The 21,438-nt window shown below is 37.1% G+C and overlaps 2 protein-coding genes and 1 long non-coding RNA gene across 4 annotated transcripts; 2 read left to right on the top strand and 1 right to left on the bottom strand.

Annotated features, from left to right (window-relative positions):
- Positions 1 to 6,895: 6,895 nt before the first annotated feature.
- LOC112195244 lies at positions 6,896 to 11,360 on the bottom strand. 2 transcript variants are annotated; one of them, XR_005807381.1, is made up of 5 exons: positions 10,988 to 11,360; positions 10,668 to 10,899; positions 10,125 to 10,294; positions 7,990 to 8,430; positions 6,896 to 7,489 (listed from the first exon to the last, which is right to left on the bottom strand). It is a non-coding gene; the product is annotated as an uncharacterized LOC112195244 (long non-coding RNA). The 2 variants fall into 2 exon arrangements; XR_002934427.2 differs by having other exon boundaries at positions 7,990 to 8,383; positions 10,988 to 11,349.
- A 1,164-nt stretch (positions 11,361 to 12,524) lies between these two features.
- Positions 12,525 to 13,373, top strand: LOC112202855 (disease resistance protein RUN1-like). Its single transcript, XM_024343880.1, has one exon. The coding sequence runs from the start codon at positions 12,525 to 12,527 to the stop codon at positions 13,371 to 13,373; it is 849 nt and encodes a 282-aa protein (XP_024199648.1).
- A 54-nt stretch (positions 13,374 to 13,427) lies between these two features.
- On the top strand, positions 13,428 to 15,926 carry LOC112202845 (disease resistance-like protein DSC1). The gene is made up of 5 exons (XM_024343868.2): positions 13,428 to 13,529; positions 13,698 to 13,973; positions 14,066 to 14,548; positions 14,718 to 15,221; positions 15,306 to 15,926. Exons 1-5 carry the CDS (start codon positions 13,428 to 13,430, stop codon positions 15,924 to 15,926), a joined length of 1,986 nt encoding a protein of 661 aa, XP_024199636.2.
- Positions 15,927 to 21,438: the final 5,512 nt, after the last annotated feature.

The following is a 21,438-nucleotide window of genomic DNA, read 5'->3' as shown; positions in this document are numbered from 1 at the left end:
GAGAAATGATGTAGTAGTGGTGGTGTTAATAGAGGTAGATGATAAGAAATGGTGGTGGTGATGGAGGAGATGGAGTAGTATGGATAATATGAGTATTATGGGTTTAGATTTTGGGAGGTGAAAATGAAGGTTTTTTGGAGGAGATGGAGAGAAAGAAGATGTGATGGTGTGGTATGAGTGATGCCTTAAGAGTGTAATGAAGGGATGCTTATATAGAGAAGAGAAAGAGAAGTAAAATGATAAATGGAAGCAAAAGGGAGTAGCTTAAGCATTGAAGAAGCATGGAGGCTAGGTGGAGTATGAGAGTGGTAATAGATCCTAAAATTAAGGGAAAGGGTTATGGAAGAGATGGAGTAAAAAGAGGGAAATAATGATGAGCTATGAGAGTGTAGAGTAGAAAAAGATACCTTAGGAGAATAGAGGAGCAACTGCTCTCTTTATTGTGTATGGGAAAAATGAAAATGAGGAGTGTTGGAGTAGTTTTGGGTCACCAAAGTCAAGATGACAAGCATGAGAACTTTCTTCTCCTTTCTTCCTTCAATTAAATCTCCACCAAGATTTCAGATTTGGCCTTTGATTTCTTCATATCAAATGTTCATTGATAAGTGTAGATCATCCTGGTAAAATTTCAAAGCTTAGTTCACCATGGTTTTGCCAGAATTGCTGCAGGAATCCTTACAGGTCCTCCTTTGCAGTTTATTTTTGTCTTTTAGGCAGAAACTTGGACTGATCTTTTGAAGGCCTTCCACTCCGAAATAGCTCTTGAACTATTCATAATAAATGATCCTTAGGGTTTCTAAAATGGATCTAGAAAGTTTAAGCTCATTTGGAATTCGTTTGATTAGGCTGCCGCCCCTTCTTCCTTGTTTAGCTCGCTTTCCCCTAGCCGGAGTAGGAAAATGTGCTAAAGTTGACTTTTCATTTCCATGCTTCTCCATCATTTCCTAGCATGATAAAGAAAACAAAATAAATATTTATATAAATAAACACAAAGTTTAAGCAAAAATACAAGATTATGAAAATAATGGAATTGAATTAATCAACATTAAATTGGACTTTAGAACAAGTAATTTCCATGTTTTAGGGCAACAAATATGTACATGAATTATGATCCAACATTGATGAAAAGTCGACGATGGTTGATAAAATTTTATGATAGTAACGATAGTTGATGATAGTTGACAAAATATTATGATAGTTGAAGAATGAGTTTACCTCTTGAATGATAGTTGACAGTGGTTGACGAAAGGTTGACGATGGTTGACAAAAGTTGACGAAAGATTACGATAGTTGAAGAATGAGTTTTAACTCTTGAATATTGTTGACGATGGTTGACGGTGGTTGACAAAAGGTTGACGATGGTTGACAAAAGCTGACGAAAGATTACGATAGTTGAAGAATGAGTTTTAATTCTTGAATAATAGTTGACGAAATGCTATATATGTTACTATGGTTGAGGATATATATGTTACCATGGTTGACTAAGTGGATTGAATTTGAAACTATGATGAAGTTGCCTAAATTTTTGACAACATGGGGTTGCTAGAATGAGAGTGGAGTCGGATGAGAGAGAGGGAGAAGTGAGAAAATGAGGTTCGGTGGCTACTGGTTAGGGTTTGGAGAATGAGGTGCTTAAATACCTCCCCCAAATTTAATTGTGAAATGTCTAAGTTGTCCCTCATTTTGGGCCAAGTGGGCTTGGGCTGCTCCATTTTCTTTTTCTCTTAATTTTTATCAAGCCCACTCCGAAAATACACTTTAAACAATCCTTATTTCTCCGACACTTCACCGAATCATTTCGGGAAAATTTTCCGGGCTTGTCCTAAACCTCGACACTTTAAAAATAGTTTCCTAGACCCAAATTGGATTTTCTCTAATTTCTTAATCCTTTAAAATGGCCTCAAAATCTTATCCTAAGCGCGAATACTTATGTGCCTTACGAATACGTAGTTTCATACGTTATGCGACAAATTAAAATAACAAGAAAAAGTACAGGGGTCTACAAAGCTCGTAACTTTTCTTTTATTCATTTTTCGTCGGAAATTTCCTAGATCAATTCTTGACTTCGTCTTAGGCCCAAATGGAAGAACATTGGTCCAAACTTAAATTGTCGGCCCAATAGGTGGTCTCGACACCAAAACAATCTCCAAAATTGATTTCTTCACTTAAATCATCTTGGCGAAAAATTTCCTTCTAAAAATTAAACAAAATTTTCAGGGGCTCACATGGTGGTTGTTAAAAATTCAGCCGATTCGGTATTTGTTTCGACTTCGATCCACTTTGTCAACCATAGTTACCTTCATAATCTTATATTTATATATCTAATTCCTCAAAGGGCAACCCCATTGAATCATTCGAAAATGGGGAGACCGACCGTTAGATGAGATTATAAGAATATTGTATGCATGAAAATAAAAATTTAGCAAATTTCATTATAGTTTTGAATTCGATCCACTTAGTCAACCATAGTAACATTTATATCATCTTAGTTGACCGATGACATAACCACCGCGAACCATGCCTATTTTTTCACACGACTTCTATAAAAACGTGGTGGATACATGTGAATGGTCAAAAATTAAATTTTTCGAATTCTATTTCATGGACCGTAAGAAAGACAAATGTGTCTATTAATGTTGTATAACTTGCACATTGCATTTGAAGTCATGAGGATCTTTTAAAAGGAACAATAAGGTGGACAATGAATTTGGAGAAATTGACCATTAGATGGGAAGATTGAGATGTTTTATGGTGGTTGTTAAAAATTTATTCAGTATTAGTTTCGACCTAGATCCGCTCGGTCAACTATAGTTTTCTTTGTAACTATGTATTTATATATCCAATTCCTCAAAGGGCAACCCATCGAATCATTTGAAAATGGGGAGACCGACCGTTAGATGAGATTATAAGAATATTGTATGCATGTAAATAAAAATTTAGCAAATTTCGTAATAGTTTCAAATTCGATCCATTTAGTCAACCATAGTAACATACATAACATTTCATCAACTACTGTCAACCATCGTCAACTATTATTCAAGAGTTAAAACTTATTCTTCAACTGTCGTAATCTTTCGTCAACTATCGTCAACTTTTGTCAACCGTCGTCAACCTTTCGTCAACCACCGTCAACTATCATTCAAGAGGTAAACTCATTCTTCAACCATTTTAACATTTTGTCAACTATCATCAACTATCATTAACTATTGTAATACCCCGAAAAATCCAAATTAAATTTCGTGGATTTTTAGAATTGATTTCGCGGTATTAGGAGCGAGTACGAAGCTTGGAGAAGTTGTGGAAATAGTTCGAACGATTTTATTTTCGAAAACGAACGTTATTTAGGGGGTCTCAAAAAGTGACTTTTTATAAGTATGGAATTTGGGAAAATTTCCTTCATGAAAGTTCTAGAGCTCGTCGATACGATCGCGTACATATGTGGAACGCAATATTCGGAGTTCGTATGAATAAGTTATGAATATTTGAAAATAGAGATTTTTCTGTAAATAGGGGAAAATTCGGAATTTTTCATTAAGGACGAAAATTTCATTTTTTTTGCGGAATAGTCCCCAGTTTTTCTCCGTTCTCTCTCCCCTCCCACGCGGCCGAACCGCTCGACCCGACCCGGCCGACCAACCCTCCTCCGGCGTCCTCCGGCCCCGGATCCGGGCTCCCCTGAGATCGCCTCCCCACGCCGAGCCTCCCTCAGGTGTCTCCTTGCCCCACCGCCGCCCACAGAGCAGGATCGAAGCCCCTCCCCGAAGCTAAAACCCGACCCGGCCGGAAAACCACTTTTCCGGCGATGTATGGGCCGATCCTTCCCATTTTCGTGATCTTCTCCTTCCACTGATCATCTTCATATCCTTCTTGCTCGACGATTTTGAGTGTGGAGTGAAAGATCACGAGTTGAAGATTTCGACGTACCTGATTCAATCTGGGATCTGATCAGACGAACGAGATTAATCCAAACTTCAAAGCTTGATCTAGGACGATCTAGGCCGAACCAGACTTGGCTCCAGGTATGAAAGTTGATCACCCTGTTATTTGGAAGAAGTTTGTAGTTGACGACTTTTGCATCGGAGGTGGTTGACCTCCTCGTTGACCGCCGTGTTGACCACCCACTGACCACCGCTTGTGGCGGCGCGTCGGACCATATTTTGAGTTTATATTATCTGGACGATGATCTACGCATCCATACGAGCGTTTTGATATATTACAAGGTTATTTTAGAAAAAGTTGATAAATAGTGGATTTACGTTTTAATGTTTTTACGTTTTATCTTCGGTTTGCGACCTGTGAAGATCAGACCATCGGTTTTACTTCAAATTTTAATATGTTGATCGTATGACTGTCCCGATGACTTTGTGAGGTCACGGGCGAAGATCCAACCGTTGGATCTTCGTATAATTGTGAAATAGTGATTCGGAAGGCGATTCGTGAGAATCCGACCGTCGGATTTTCATGAAATTTTGTGGAGATGTTTATAAGGACGATTCAGGAAGATCCGACCGTTGGATCTTCGTGATAATTTTGGAGGATGATCCTAAGGGCGATCCGTGAGGATCCGACCGTTGGATCATCATATAATTTCGATCCGACCGTTGGATCACCTTTATTTTGGAATCCGACCGTTGGATCACCTTTATTTTGGAATCCGACCGTTGGATCGTCTTTATTTTAGAATCTGACCGTTGGATCGTCGTTTAAGTTTATTTCGTGTTTCGTTTACTAAGCAAAGACCGTACTTGATTAGGTACTTGACGGTTTGAGTTGACGAGCGTTTGGAATATCGTTATATTTGACTTTTTAGAAGACGCAGCTGGATTAGAGGTGAGTAAACCTCACGAAGTTCATATTACGAACTGAATAAATTTAATTACTTTATTTTTGTCGTAATTGTGTGAAAATATTTATGGAATAAATATTTGTTTTAAATCATATGGACTTGATCAACTACGGTCCATAGGTAAGTAAAATGATTTTATTATACAAATGAATTTCACGGTTTTTATACTTGAACTATAGTTGGTATTAGTAGTCATTTCTGAGCGGATGATTACGTATATATATATTTACGTGGAATATATATTTTGGTTGACGTGTGATTGGAATGATGAAATGACTGAGAATGGATTTGATATTATTCAAGCTATTAATCTCCCATTTAATTGTTGAATAATGAAATGTTGATCATGTGGTGTGAAAACTATTTTATATGCCCAATTGTGAGTATGTGGAAATTATTTTAAGAAGTAAAGATTTGTCCTGAAATAATATGTCTCTTTATATGGGTGTACATATACATTTATACAATCTAAAATTTATAAAGATTGTATGTTGTGAATTTGATTATGTCTGAAAAGTACAATTGTGAAGCCGGGTGATTACAACAACCCCGTGCTTAAGTGAATTACTGGTAAATGTGTTTTGGTGCTTCGTGGTTATGCTTCGTGGTTGTTAAGCTGTGGGCCCTAGTCCCTTCAGATAGTGCACTATTATACTCTTAGGAAGGGTGCTTACTTTGAGTATACATGCCTTAGTTGTGTCTTTGGTATGCTACGGCTTACCCGTACTTTGGGAATAGTAAGTCGGTCCCTAGTACGTGGATTTGTGATTTGATACCAGTCAACCTGGTTGTCCCATGCTTTGGGTATAGTACGTCGGACCCTAGCATGTGGATTTATGATTTGTTACCAGTCAACCTGGTTTTCCCGTGTTTTGGGTATAGTACGTCGGACCCTAACACGTGGAATTGTGATTTGTTACCAGTTAATCTGAAATTCACTAAAAAGAGAAATGTACTTATGTTATTTTGATCAAATATCTATCTATGATATATTTTGAATATGTGAAGGTGTTAGTGAAAAGAAAATCAAGCATGTGTTGCTTTAATGTTATTTCACATATTAATGATGCAATATTTGTTGGTTGAGTTTTAAAAGAGAGTATCGAAAAATACTTACTTTTATGTTTATGTGATTTTTGGAGTAATGAGTGTGTTGATTGCTTGCCTGAGTTATAATAATTGCAATTTAATCAATCAACAGTTTTCTTGTTTACTCATACGGGCTGTCAAGCTCACCGGGTTTGTGTTGTTGCAATCCCAGTACACGATTCAAATTGTGTAGCGGGTAATCTCACAGGTCAGGAGAATCAGGGCAGTGATCGTGCGGTTTAGAGTAATAGTATTAGATTTACAGCATTTGTTTTTGTGAGGAGAATTATACTCACTTTAGTTTTACAATTTGATTTGGTGAGAGTGTGCTGTAATAAGTAGCTTGAGGATTTGGTTTATGTAATATCAAGAGGTGTAACTAGTGGTTGTTTCTGAGAGAAAAATTCAGAACGTTATTTGTATTGTTATTAGTCATGTTCCGGATTTGAATCCTTATTTCAAAATTCGGGGTGTGACAACTATCATCGACTTTTATTAACCATCGACGACTTTTCGTCAACCATCATCAACTATCATTCAAGAGGTAAACCCATTCTTCAAACCAATAGTTGGGAGATTTTTGTGTTCTTATGGCATTGCCTAAAAGGAAGGCAGTTCAAAGGTTAGGTAGCTTGTCATGAAAGAACTGCAAATGCCTTGGCTAGAAAACTAATGTAATAGAATGACACAACTGTGTAAATTGCATGGTGGAGGTTGCTTACATATAATATAGTTCCATTTGCTACTACATTTTCATCAAAACCAATGAGCAAGAAATAGTGAATTAACATAGAAATTATATCCCAGAAGCCCAGAAATGGATGACAGACATTCATTGACCTAAGAACTTAAACTGAGCCTACTTGTGGCTTGTAAAGCTTTTTATCAGAATGACTAGGAGACTTGAGAGTAGTAATTGCAGATGATAATGAACACACTTCCTGATCAGAAAACCAATAATGAAGAGGCTAATACTATAAAATTTATTTCATAAACTCAATTTTATGAATACCTGAATATTTGCAGCATATCTAGAATAGTTAAATATGAAAAAGCCATGATACAGAGCTTCCATAAGAGATGTCATGATACAGAGCTTCCATAAGAGATGTCATGAATACTACAAACATGTACTGCAAGGGTTACAGCAGGTTATTTTACAACAGCAACAAGGACATTGAACAAGGACATTTAGGACGAGCATTTCCATTTGAAACAATTCAAACAAGAGCAATCGGGACATGAACACGAACATGATGGTAAAATCCAGCAATTTCTGCTGCATGAACATGAACTAGTTTTGCAGTAACAGGATTGGGGACATGTGCAGCAACATGGCCACTTTGGTAGTGAAGGGCAACTGAAACACGAATTACGGTTACATGGACTGCAGCATGAACCCTTGCATGAACCACAGCATTTACTGCTGCATGAACCACAGCCTGAACTGTTGAATGAACCGCAGCAGGAGCAGCGCGGCATTTCTAGGTAAGAGAGCACCCATCACAACAGCAGCAACAGCAAATCAATGACAAGCTAAAACAGGGCATTCCACTGTACCACAAACAATCTTATGTCATATTAGGAAGTTTAGGCATTACGTCTAATTGATTGATACTGCATTACAGAGGAGGGAAAAGAAGAGGCCAAAGATACTGCTAATCAAATGTTAAGGGTAATCTTGTTATTTTAGGAATCAAGCCCAAAATGTTTTCTAGCTTTACTGCTACTTCCATCAATAACAGTAAGTTTTAGGCATCATTAAAATCATACTTTCTTAACAAATGACCCAAGACTGAGCATAGGATAAGTAATAACTATCAGAAATACAATTGAGGACTAAGGATGAAGATTGAGTCCACATTTCTATCTATAGAAATAATTCAAATGCTTCATGGTATTTTAGCACAACATGTTTTACATTTGCTACGAAGTTGTTCTCAGTTCAATAGTGCTAACAATTTCTTTGTTTAAAGCATTTTTATCTTAATAGTAGAGCAGCATTTCTCTTGAAAATGATAAACAAGAAATGAAAAGTAAAGAGAAGAAGGTACCAGAGCCATTTCCAAAAGCGACAGGATCGTCGTTTCTTTCAATTTCGGCTTGACAGATAAATACAAAATAATGATCCCAATGCACATAATGCAAACTAAACTTTACAAAAATTTGGTGATATTCTTATGTTGGTATTAATGGATCTGGATTCGCAGTCACAAAATCAGCAATCCTGCAACATATTCATATTCAATCTACTAGAAGATGACTAACATTATATAAAGATAATCACCTCATTTTTCTTACATGGCTAGAACAAACAAATTTGAAAGATATTCAGTTGTAGTTCCTTTTACTATAAAACTAGGTGCCTTCAAAAGGTAATTGAAAAACTAACATACTCTTTGCAGCATCGGGAAGCAGGTTGGAGGTGTTCAACAGATTTAGTTCCTCCTGCCCAGGCGAAAAAGATTAATGAGCTTGTTAACTTTCCACAGAAGCTAAGAGACGAAATCAAGAAAATTTCCAGTCAGATTATTATTGCATAATATTTCAAAATATCTTGTTTCCAATCTGAACATAGGTTTGTTTACTATTACTACTATTAATTTATGCAACAGAAGAAAGCTATCACCTTACCAATAGCAGGAATCTGGTAATAGGTCTAAGAAGGAAGATTAGGAGGTCTAAAAGTACACTTTTGGCAAGTAGCCTACATAGACTTTTCCTCATTCATTTCAGTCCCTGATTGGGAACCTATAATTTGATAGTCCACTATGGAAAAAAAAAATGTGGCTTCCAGTAAATAATCATAGATCAAATTGAACACAAAGACCATTCTGATGTATTGGTCAACAAAATATATCCATATTATTATTTGACCAGGTTAAACACAATTGGAGGTATCAATGAAGTCAATCAAAACTTGACAAACACGTTGAGTGTACCCATTGACTGGAGAGCAGATACAAGCCACAATTGAACAGAACACAATCATCCACTTGGCGTACATTTTTATAATTCAATATCACCAATTTAAACCAGAACAAGAAGCAATAATTCAGAGAGCTCACTCTACATCTCGTTTGCTGCAAAAGGGCGGGGTTTATGGTGCTAAACAAAGTTAACTATAGCTCTATAGCAGACCAAAATTTTCCAACAAGACAAACCGAAGACAATATTTGACCGGATGAACCTCTAAGATAACTATCAAAGAGGGTCTGAAGCTTTCAAGTTTATTAGTCCATAAAAAGTAATTAGGACTAATCTCCTACACTCTTTGGTTAAATTCTCAACTCCATCCTTAACTTTAAACTAACTGCTAAGCCAACATATGGTCTTAGCTATAAGAACACTTCCTCAGTAATGGTCTTACAGTTCACAGAGTGGAAGTCCTAACTTTTCAGTTTGACATAATTAAGCTAATGAAATCAAAAGGGCATTCTATACTACCTTCTGGAATCTAGAGTAATCAATGAACCCTCACCTCCCGTAGAATTGTACTGTGAAATTTTGCCTTCTACTTTCAAATATAATTATCCTGATAATATCAGATAACAAATTCTACATAGTGTTCTTGCATACTAAATGTCAATGTATTACTAGCATCATCTATATCTTGAAACGAGAAATCATAAGTAGGAGATTTGACGGTAACAAATCAAAACCATGAAGCAATTTAATTAGTTTCAATCCATAAACAAATTGGTTTTTACCAGAATAGCAATAGGCATGTGTCTTATTAAGACATGACTAATGATTCTTCCACTAGTTTATATATACGTACACCCCAATTTCAAATAACTAAACTTTCACATTGTAATTGCAAAACAGCTTGCCTATCACTCTTCAGATTACATTCAAAACTTGAGAACTCAATAATACTCAACATCCACAATGAATATAGAACTGCAACAACACATATAAAAGACAGAGAGAAAAACAAACCAGAAGAAGTGGTAACTGATGAACTTATAGAATTGCAACAACACATACAATTGCAGAACTGGTAAACTTATAGAAACCAGAAGAAAACCTAAACCATTAATGAGTACAGGTCACCCAGAATGGATAAAATAGAACAATCAGGCAATTATAAAAATTTACCACCAATTTTTTCAAGTATTGTCCTCCTAAGTAGCTAAACTAGAGAATACAGAAAACAGATAGGATTCATCATAATATGTAACTTTACCTGAGGAATAAGGAAAAAGGATTCCTTTGGCCGATGCACAAGAGCAACAAGTGGATCAACATCGGAAGCAAAAGTCCTCAAAGCAGGCTGCTTCAGAATTACTCTCAATGGAGCTCCTAGCACCACTTCCCTTACAGATGCAATCTTTACCAAAAGAGCATGTTTGTACTCTACCCATCATCAACATCAAACAAAAACATGACAAGACAAAATATTAGAAACTCAGCCAAAATACAAAATCAAACCGAAAAATACATAATCTGGAACATGGATAAGAAAGGGACGCCTAAAAGACTATAATCCACTAAACGATCATCTAAACCAATCCAAATAACGAGAAAGAACTAGGTGGGTTTTATACGAGAAACAAGCAATCCAAAAAGCTCAACAACACTACCAAACACAGTTCAAGAAAACCTCTCCGAAAGATTCATCATTCTACCCAATATACTCATATCCATAACAAGCGAGAAATGTTGATTGCATTCACTGACTTTGACACTGTCCTAAAATGTTTCAGCATATTCATGGCAATATAGCAACCTTATAATGACTGACGTTAGAAAAGGAACTCGTTGAACCCTCATCTGTAGGAAGTTTAGAGAGATTGAGCTTCAATGTAAGATTAAGGGTCAAGAATCTGCAATACTGATCGATACGCAGCCTTTATAGCCTCTATAGCCCCAGCAGGAAGCCCACTCAAGAACACAGTTTCCGGAGGTTGGGCCGGCAGCGAAGCCGAAAGCAGCACAATGTGTGGGTTTTTCATCGTCACCTGCAAGACCATCAATGGTCAATGACCCATTGGAATACTAGTCAAAATCCCTAACTGGGTTTCTGAGGAAAACCAATCAATCAGTCACCTGAACGTGGTACCGGATCAGCGAACTCCGCCCAATGGTAGTCCAGCTCCACCGCTTTTTCAATGCTGCAGAATCAGAAGACAAGAAAGTGATCAGAATCAATGGAGAAGCTTCATCATTTTTATCGAACAATCTCCTGCGTCTCCCTTTCAATATTCATCCCTCCAACTCGCACGCTTCACGTCACCCTGCCATACGATCGGTTTCCTGGCTAAGGCTTCAGCCGGTAATCGATTCACAGCCGCTTGATCATAATCAAACGCTTGTCTCCAGTTTTTTAACATCTCACGTGCGCTGCATTTTCTGAACACTACTCGCACTGCACAATAGACGAAAATGTTCACCTAGTGGTCCTAGTCAGTTGCTGATCAAGAAAATAATGCTCAACCACCTTTGGATGTAAATCTAAGGGCAGAGAGAATTATTATTAAGTTGAAGTGTTTTGTTTTCACCCTTGGATGTAAATCTAAGGGTCGTTGAGCATAAATTCTCCGGTCAGTTGCACAATAGAAATTCCATCTGAGTAGAATGTCAGGCGTTTTTAGCTGGAAAGTGGAATCAAGTCGGGCCTTTTAAGCGGCTATGCTACTCTGATTCAATTCCGTCAACAACAGGCGACTCTGATTCACTTCCGAAGGAGATCGATGGCGTCAACATCTTCTCGTCGTTGTCAATGGAAATACGATGTGTTTCTAAGTTTCAGGGGGGGAAGATACCCGCTATGGTTTTACCAATGATCTGTATACTGCACTAAATGGGAAAGGAATTCTGACCTTTATGGATGACGCAGAGCTTGAGAAAGGAAAATCCATTAGCCCTGAACTTTTAGCTGAAATTGAGGACTCTAGATATGCGATTGTCATTCTCTCACTCAACTATGCTTGTTCGTCATGGTGCTTGGATGAACTCGTCAAGATTATTCAATGCATGAAAGAGATGGGCCAACAAGTCCTCCCCGTCTTCTACTGGGTGGATCCTTCTGATGTGCGGCACCAAAGGGGACATTTTGAGCTCAAAAGGAAAACCCAAGTAGATGTGGAAGTAAGGGAACATGAAGAAGTTTATGGGCAGACGCAATGCGTGGAGAGCTGCTTTGGCTGAGGTCGCCAATCTTTCTGGCTGGGATGCCAGGAATTATCGGTAAGTCTCCTTCCTCCATACTACTCACACCTTAATGTGTTTCCTTGCTAAAGTAGATATACATATTCAATCCCATCCTTTTGAGAGCAGGATAATCTCTTCTTTTTAGAATGAACTATTCTTTATGATTTAAGAATGATCTTTCTGATTGAGGGATGGATACGAATGGAGAGTAATGAACATCAGTAAATTTGAGAGACTCAATGGATTAGCATTTTGCATTTACTTAATGTTGCCAAATGCTAATATTGATTTTGCCAGTTATGTTGCATTGCTAAGTTTCTAATTTTATCTAAATTTTCTCATATACGAAGCAAAACAAATTGATGAAATTGTTAATCATATACTAAAGAAGTCCGCGTATACATCTTCAAGTGTTGACAAGGGCTTCATAGGAATGGGTTCCCGCGTTGATGATTTATTAAGCAATTACATATATTCGCAGCTTGTTGGGGTGCGTTTTATAGGGATCCATGGCATGCGGGGCATAGGAAAGACAACGCTTGCTCGAGCTATCCATGATCAAATTTGTCTGGATTATGACCGAACCTGCTTTCTTTCCAATGTTAGAGAAATGTCTAAAAACAATGGCCTAGTTTCTCTACAAGAAAAACTTCTTTCCAGAATCCTGATGACAAAAATTGAAAATATAGGGGATGAATACATAGGAGCTGCTATGATACAAAGGCGGTTGTGTAGAAAAAAGGTGCTTGTTGTTATTGATGATGTGGATCAGTTGACACAATTAGAGAAATTGGCTGGAAGTCGCAGCTGGTTTGGTCCAGGGACTAGAATTATCATAACCACCACAGATGTTCAGTTGTTAAAGGCACATGATGTTGATGCTACATACAAAGTTAACGAGTTAAACTGTGGTGAAGCACTTCAACTTTTGAGTTTGAAGGCTTTTAAGAAATGTCCCCCACCAGAAGATTATTTGGATCTGTGCTACGATATTTTAGGGTATGCTCAGGGGCTTCCGTTGGCTCTCGTGGTTTTAGGTTCTTTTCTGTCTGGTAGAGGGGCTGATAAATGGGCAAGTGCAATAGATAGGCTGAGAAGCACACCAGATAAACGCATTATTGACGTGCTTCGGATTAGTTTTGATGACCTGCATAAAAAAGAGAAAGAAATATTCCTACATATTGCTTGCTTTTACAAGGGGAAGGATAAGGATCGTGTGACACAAATACTAGACTATTGCCAGCTACAACCTGTCATTGGTTTAGATGTTCTCGCTGATTGATCTCTCATAACTATCTCCAACAACAATTTGTCGATGCATGATTTGCTACAAGAAATGGGCTGGGAAATTGTTCGTGAGCAGTCTCCTGATGAGCCAGGCAAACGTAGTAGATTATGGTCTCATGACGACATCAACAATGTGCTGAAGAAAAATGACGTAAGAGGTTGATAATGAAAAAAAGAAGCTAAGCGTATTATTATTTGTGTTCTTCACTTCAATTATTGTGTAAAAAAAGAAATAAGGCAGATTTACTTGTAATCTGTTTAGGTCTTGGTATTCTTTGTGTTCTGCACTTGAGTTATTATTCTTGTTTTTCATTATCAGGGAACAGATTCAATCCAAGGCATGGTAATGGAGTTGACTAAACTACAAGTTGCTCATTGGAAGCCAGAAGCCTTTTCAAATTTGTCTCAACTTGGTCTTCTCCATATTCGTAATGTGGACCTTCCCAAAGGCCTCACTTGTCTTTCTAATTCCTTGAGACTCCTCAAATGGACTGGGTATCCCTTAAGATCTCTCCCAAAACTTTTTGAAGCAGACAAACTTATTGAACTTAACTTGTGCCACAGCAACGTTAAACAGCTTTGGAAGGGAACGAAGGTATGGCTATTAGTTAATAGACTACTTGTTTATCTCTATGAAGCAAATTATTTGTTCTGTGTGGTGGCTCACTGTTTCGATTTTATGAGCAGAATTTTGACAAGTTGAAGTTCATCAAACTCTGCCATTCTCAAAAAATTGTGGAGACCCCCGACCTCACAGGTGTTCAGAATCTTGAGACTTTAGATCTTGAAGGATGTTTTCATTTGGTAAGAATCCATCAATCCCTTGGATTTCTCAAAAAGCTTATTGTCCTGAATCTTAAAGACTGCAAGAGTCTGAAGAGTCTGCCAAGTAGAATTGAAATGGAATCTCTTGAAACATTAATTCTTTCTAACTGCTCAAAAGTTAAGAAGATTCCCGAGTTTGTTGGAAATATGGAACGTTTGTTGGTGCTTTGTCTTGATGAGACTGCCATTGAGGAACTGCCTGTTTCAATTGAACGGCTGACTGGCCTTGTGACATTGAATCTAAGCAACTGCAGAAATCTTGTTTGTCTTCCAAGGACCATCAATAAATTGAAGTCTGTTGAAAATCTTAATCTTTCTGGATGCTTGAAACTCGGCAAACTTCTGGTAAGTGTGTGTGTGTGTGTGTGGGGGGGGGGGGGGGGTGGACTGTTTTGAGGAAACTGACGTGAATAGTGGGTCTGCAATAGAAATGTCATCTACCCATGATCGCATAAAATATGTGGGAGGTTCAATCTTTCATGGATGCAAAGTGGTTTGGGGATCTTTAAATAAGTTCTTGCCTTCTGGATTGGTGCAAAAAGTGAAAACAGAGCCAATGAGTTTTGGCTTGCCTATATCTCAAAAAGTTAATACAGAGCCAACGAGTTTCCGCTTGCCTATTTCTGGTCTGTGTAATTTAATGTATCTGAACCTGAGTAATTGCAATCTTGGTGAAGGAGCATTTGCCAACGAACTCGGTTACTTTCCCTCGTTGGTGACCTTGAATCTAAGTGGAAACAATTTTGTTCGCGTTCCTTTAGGCATTCGATTGCTTTCTAAGCTTGAGAAATTTAACTTGGAGAATTGCAAGAGACTTCAAGAGTTGTCAGACCTTCCATCAAATAGTAGACTAGATTTAAGGGCAGATGGTTGTACTTCACTGAAATACTTGTTTGATGCATCAAATTTGAACAGATTAAACAAATCATTTTTCAATTTCATCAATTGCTTCAATCTAAATGGGAATGAAGGATGCAATAACATAGCATTTGAAATGCTGAAGATATTCATGTATCAGGTACTCCCTCTCCAAGTGTGTGTGTGTTTCTGCTCATATACTTATAGACATTAATCAGCTAACAACCTATCTCTTCTTGCACAGGGAATCTCTAATAAGAGGGAAACTTTTCAAATTGTAATTCCTGGAAGTAATATTCCTGAGTGGTTTAGCCATCAGAGTGTTGGGTGTTCATTAAGTGTATCTCTACCTGTACATTGGAATAACAGTCGGTTTTTGGGATTTGCTTTGTGTGCTGTTTTTGTACTCCATGAGCACCATCCGGTGGATAAGCTTTATATAGATGAATTCAAGACTTTTAATGCAACACATCATCTTCTATGTTGCCTGAAGCTCGATGGAAAAGAATTGGAAGTGTATGGCAGACAGCCTGCATTTCGCTTCAGTGAAGAATTTTGCCAGGTTGAATCAGATCACCTGTGGCTATTCTATGTATCTTGTGATAAATACTTTGGTACAGAGTGGTGGCATAACAGTTGCAGTCAGCTTGAGTTCTCATTTGAAACCAGATGGCCGGGTCTGAAGGTGAAGGAGTGTGGAGTCCGTCTGATATATGAGCAAGAAGTGCAAGAGTTGAACCAAACAAACACTCAATCAAGCAGTAGGATGTCTCCTTATGCGGATATATTGATTGGTTTTGACAGTCCAGTTGCAGGGGAAACCAGTGGCACTGGCAGCACAACTTGCATGCTTGAAGAATTGTAGGACTGGCAGAAATATAGGGGATCCAGTGATCCACCACTGGCCACTCTGAAAGACCACAATTAAGGACTTTCTGATCCCATGGCTCGAAATGAGGTGCAGATCATGAATGGACAATGCCTCCTCTTCTCTCATTTGAATTTCTGCAGAAATTACTTTCTGGAGCTCTCTTGCCGTCATCTTTTACAGTAAGGTGATTCCAGATCACTCTAGTTTTGATATTTTGCCTAATATTAGTGGACTCCCCAAGTTATTTTCAAGTGACACTATAATCTTACTTGCATAGCCGATATTATTGAAGTAGTTTTACAATAAAATGAATTGCCTCTCTGTAGTTAGTTTTACAATAAACCGATATTATTGCCTCTCTGTATTGTAATAAGGTGAGACCAGTGGTTTTTTTTTTTGTCTGAAATCGAAGAGAAGGAGGCTAAAGGGGGAATTGAAATCCAAAAAGTTTGATAATTTATGTTAAACAATATGAATAAGTTTCCAAGGATATGTATACAACACAAATGTCTACTTTTTCAATATGGATGTTACACTTACGAAAATGTATGCCCTCTGTGTCGGATGCTTGAGTTTGTTTTCAACAGACGGCTCCCCTTCATAATAGGGCTGCCTAATTGCTCATTTCATGCTGCTGTTGTGTCATTTCATCATCAAGTCGAGTACTCATACAATAGTCCTATAATACTGCTTGGATTTCATACATTATCATATTATAGTCACTTTATTTGTATCATTCTGTTCAAGGTATACATTATCATGTTTCACAATTGGGTTATTTGTGATGTTAATCCAACTTGTTTACTGTTTGGGGTAGAAGGTAAAGTCATTTATGAGTGCATTTCAACTAGTGATGAATCCAACTGCACTAACTTCATGTTGGGTTCCAGACTTCCAGTCATGGAGTTCATAACTTAACATATACCAAACTATAAAGGAAATTTGGCAATCTGCCAGAGCTTGTCTGCCGGGAGCAATTTCGTATATTACTGTTTCCCTTTACCTTACACAGTATTTGGACATAGTTGATAAACTCCATGGATTATTCATGCATATAATTGTCTACTATTTGTAAAAGTAAACTCCCTTAAGCATGGTAGCTTCCAGATAATTTCAGTGTTTATACTCTTGCAAGATACGATGGTCATGGTGATAGTGAATTCAGATGCTCACAATTTCAGTTATAGATTTTTTAAACAACACGTTGCATGTATTTTAGAGTGATTCAAGATACAATAAGAATATAAATTTATGTTTAAATAATCTTACTGGTTTGCCGTGAACCATAGACACAGTATGTTTTCCTGTGACGGTATCTCTGCAATCAATGAACCGACTCATTATGAATTTTATGCTACTCTGTCTCTACTCTCTAGTACAACTTTCTAATTGAGGAATTGTTATGTTATATGAACTTGTACTTGTAATGTAATGTGTTTATAATTATTTATCGTTCCTTTATTAACACTATGATAATTATTGAAAAATCTCTGCAGTGACACTGCTAGCTAGGGATAGTTCTGTAGCTGGCTTGATATTCATTCTGGCATCAGATAAATCTTCACGCATGCAAGTTTGCATCATCAATCTCCATATGATAAAATCTGTATGCCACAGCCAAAATAGCATAGTTTAGTCATTTTTCCAGGGCTCAACAACTTTTACCAGACCTTAAATCTTCAAGAATATCTTTTACATAGTTGCAAAAAAATTCTGTAATCCTGGTATCAAAAGTATTTTATGCAAGTCAAGGAATTAAATTATTTCTTGCTTTTAACAGTTAAAGTTTTTCTTTATTATGGTACTTATTCATTTTGTGTTTAACTTGGACAGCTTGGAAACTTTTGCACTGGGCTGAACATACGTATGGAGAAATGGTACATGTTTTTTGTTCAAGTTCTTGTATTCATTCATTTCTTTTAGTCCCTGGTTAATATTTAGGTGCCCACTCTTCAATTTGAAATTTACTATATTGTTGTGATTAAAGGATATTCTAATAGTAATAAGAAACTAAAATAAATGATTAGTTTGTGGAGTTGCGGCAATGACATGCTTAATGACAACGTTTTGTGAAATTGTAGAGTGTTGGCAATTTTTGAGGTTGATTGAATGTAATGAAAACCAGGACTTTTAGGGTGAAGGTGGGTAGGCAGTGATTGCAGGGAGATTTCATAGTAGGCATTGTTGTGGCCCTTGTTGCCTTTGGTATCTTTTAAATTTAAATTGCCTTTTCTTCTGAATGTGGACTGGAGGTAGCGTTTCTTTGGCTCTTTGGTATAAGGTCTGCCTAGCTATATTTGTTAATTGTATTGCCGGTTCACTCTGGTTATAATGCTTGAGTGAACCCTCATTGGACTAAATTTTTGAGCTTTGTGTATGTAAAAATTATAGTATTTGCAAGTTCATGTACTTCTTTATTTCTCATTTATGTTTACATATCCTGTTAAGGATGGGAATACATCTCGGGTAGATGGTGATGATGTTGACTGGGATACTGATGATGAGCTTGAGATTGAAAACTTCACTTTATCTTCTTCAGCTAATCCAGGCTCTGGGGAGGTAAACCTTATATCTGACGCACAGATTCATATTTCTTTGGAGATTGATGATATGAATCTATTACGTGATAAATAAGTTCATTGGGGCAGATGAAACACTGGCTTGCTTTGTACGTTATCAACTGTGCAAAGTGTTTCTTCACTGGATATTCTTGAAAACTCTGCATCTAATTAACTAGTAAAAATGCATATGGATGATATTCAGGTTTCTTCTGTTTTTTATAGATATTTGAGCATTCCAAGGTACAAGTAACAGAATTGGACTTGACTATGGCTCATTAGGTGTCCTAACGAAGTTTCTTATCTGTAGATTATTGGCTTTTTTTTTTCTTTTAATTTCCCTGAAAAGCAGTGATTGAATATCTCAAATATCAAAGATGTATGTTTTAGTGCTTTTGCTTGCAGAAAATTTAGTTATCCACCTTTTCGGTTTTAGCTGAAAGATTTCAAAATTCACACTGGCATCCTATAATCTCATGATATGGTTCAAAGTTTAGCCTGAGACTGCATCAGTGGAATTAAGGTACGGGAAGGTTGGATCCCAAGTTGAACTAGAAGTATTGCATTCTATTGTACCTAACCAAACTTTAGCCCCCTATGGAATTCATAATGATTACTTTCTTTTTCCCATCATTGTTTGTACAGTGCCGTGTTGCTGTTCATCTAATTGTGTTTGACTAATTTGGTTTCCCTGAGCACACTATCATCCTCTTTCATTCCAGTGCAAGTTTCTACTTGGAATACTTCAGTTTAACCCTGTTCCTATTTAACACACTGGTTTGATGGAATATCCAGGACTTGAAGATGCAGATGCAATTCTTGAAACCCTCCTCTTATATAACGTGAATATTAACTGGACTTCATTTGCCAATGCTTTTTTTGAAGAAGATAACTTCAAAAAGTGAGCTTGGTTGTGTCTGATGTGTTGTTACATAATTATAGTTTTAGCTTCTGTCAAACTTAACTTGCATGTAATGCGCGTTCATGAATGTAGGTATTCACATTTTTGTGTTTGCCTATGGTATATTGGAGTAGGTCAGTTGATATTAATCTGGGGAGTATAACCATGTATTTTGTATTCATTCATTGTCAAAGCTGTATTACATAGTAATGCCTATCCAGGAATAATAATCATGCATGATTGTTTTAGTCAGCCTTTTGGTACTTAGCTTAGCTAGTCTTTTTTTTTTTTTTTTAACAGGTGTCTCTGGTTGTCTGCGTCGTATATTTCTACATCATTTAAGCATAAGCATAATTTTCATATTGTATCACTAATTGTTTCGCTTTAATTGTTTGTCATGCACATGTTGATATTGTCTTCTATAAAAATCTTATAATCCATATGTTTACATTTCCACTACATGGAAGCACTACTCTTGCTTTTGCTTTAGTGTCCAGCATTGTGCCCATCTTCCATCTTTCCTACCTATCCTTGTAAATTCAAAATGAAATTGATGAGGATAAGAGGAAAAAAAAAAAGAACATCAGACGCGTCAAAATTCCTGGTTAAGATTTCTAAATTAAGAAATGGTGTTCAAATTACATTGTCTTGTGAGTGCATAATCAATTGCTATTTTGTTACATTGTTAACCAATTGTTCAGATTCATCTGTCATTTCATGGTTGTTTTTGCAAGATGAGTTGGTCCCAGGTACACCAGGTCTCGTCTTCCCATACTTGAAGAATATAAGTTGTTGATGACTTGCAATAAAAAGAAAGAAGATTTTACATTCTTCTGCTTTCTTGCTATTGTTTTGCAGGCTCTTGAAAGTAGTCCTCCGGAGCAACATTCTCTGCCAGAGCTGCAGTCTCCTCCAGAACAGTGGTCTCCTCAAGAACAGCAACAAATTGACTCAGATCTCTTTTCTTCAGATTATGATGGGAGCTTTCTAGATGGTTTTTCAGATCTCGATAGCTCTGATGATGAGGTAGTTAATGTCTTGAATACTGTAGATTCCATTGGCCCTTTTTGATAAGAATCTCTATCCTCCACGCCACGCCACATGATATTATATTGTTTTGCAATATTGATGGAATTTCCTCATCATTCTATAGGCTAGTACATCAATTTACATGGGATTATTGGGTCATGGCAATGCCACTTCACTTCCATGTTACATATGTGGACTTCACAGAAAATTAATCAACTATTTTTGCAGGTAACCATCGATCCTACATCTGAGGCGGAGAGAAAACTTATGTCCTTGGTTAAAATGGGGTACAATGAATTGGAGGCATCAGTGGCAATAGAAAGATGCGGTATAACTTTATTTTTTTGAGAATTCTCATGTACAGATTTATCTCTATGCTTTAATTCTTATTGTGTTGATATTCTGTAAACTGCTATTTACTTGCTTTAGGTATATGCATATCTTTAGCTCCAAACCAAACTCCAGAAGTATAACTAGAACAATTTCATTTAGGGTCAACACTGTGAATTCATCTTCAACGCATCCCAAAAATATATTGGTTCCTTTCTGGGTAGTCAGGAATCAGGATCACAATCATGTAACTGGATGGGCTCCAGGGTAAAGAGTCTTCTCTTGTTTATGACTATTTTCGTATATTGGATTTGGTCAAGGGTATTATGGCAAGATACAATTGAGTGTATGTATAACTCTATATTTTAGATGAATGAACCAATGGATCTCTTTGTTTCTGACTTTTGATCTCTTATTCATTTTTCAAATAATATCGAAATATGCAGTGATTCTTGTTATCTCTTCATTTTTCGTCTGCTTTTTTTTTTTTTTTTTTTTTTTCTTCCAATGGTTTTAGCATGGGACCTTCTTAGCTTATGTAGAATCTCTGTGTTGTGTTGTTGTGTCCTCATTCCAAACAGAAACCAACTTGTGCTACATGTTTGAATAGTTTCTACTCCCAGCCCTCTTGTCTGAGAATGCATATGAGGAGCTAGCTCTTCTCTTTTTAGTGGCTGTTGTGAGCCAT

The sequence above is a fragment of the Rosa chinensis genome, chromosome 1 (genome assembly GCF_002994745.2).
Source record: "Rosa chinensis cultivar Old Blush chromosome 1, RchiOBHm-V2, whole genome shotgun sequence".
NCBI classification, from domain to species: domain Eukaryota; kingdom Viridiplantae; phylum Streptophyta; class Magnoliopsida; order Rosales; family Rosaceae; genus Rosa; species Rosa chinensis.
The sequence above is the reverse complement of the archived record's forward strand: the minus strand, read 5'-3'. Positions and strand labels throughout refer to the sequence as shown.

Bases quoted from the DNA above. Each gene is read 5' to 3' on its own strand.
- LOC112202845 (XM_024343868.2), top strand. From the start codon at position 13,428: ATGGGCTGGGAAATTGTTCGTGAGCAGTCTCCTGATGAGCCAGGCAAA. The intron at 13,530-13,697 runs GTAAGAGGTTGA...TTTCATTATCAG, and splicing joins ATGTGCTGAAGAAAAATGAC to GGAACAGATTCAATCCAAGG. The intron at 13,974-14,065 runs GTATGGCTATTA...TTTTATGAGCAG, and splicing joins AGCTTTGGAAGGGAACGAAG to AATTTTGACAAGTTGAAGTT.
- LOC112202855 (XM_024343880.1), top strand. From the start codon at position 12,525: ATGGGTTCCCGCGTTGATGATTTATTAAGCAATTACATATATTCGCAG.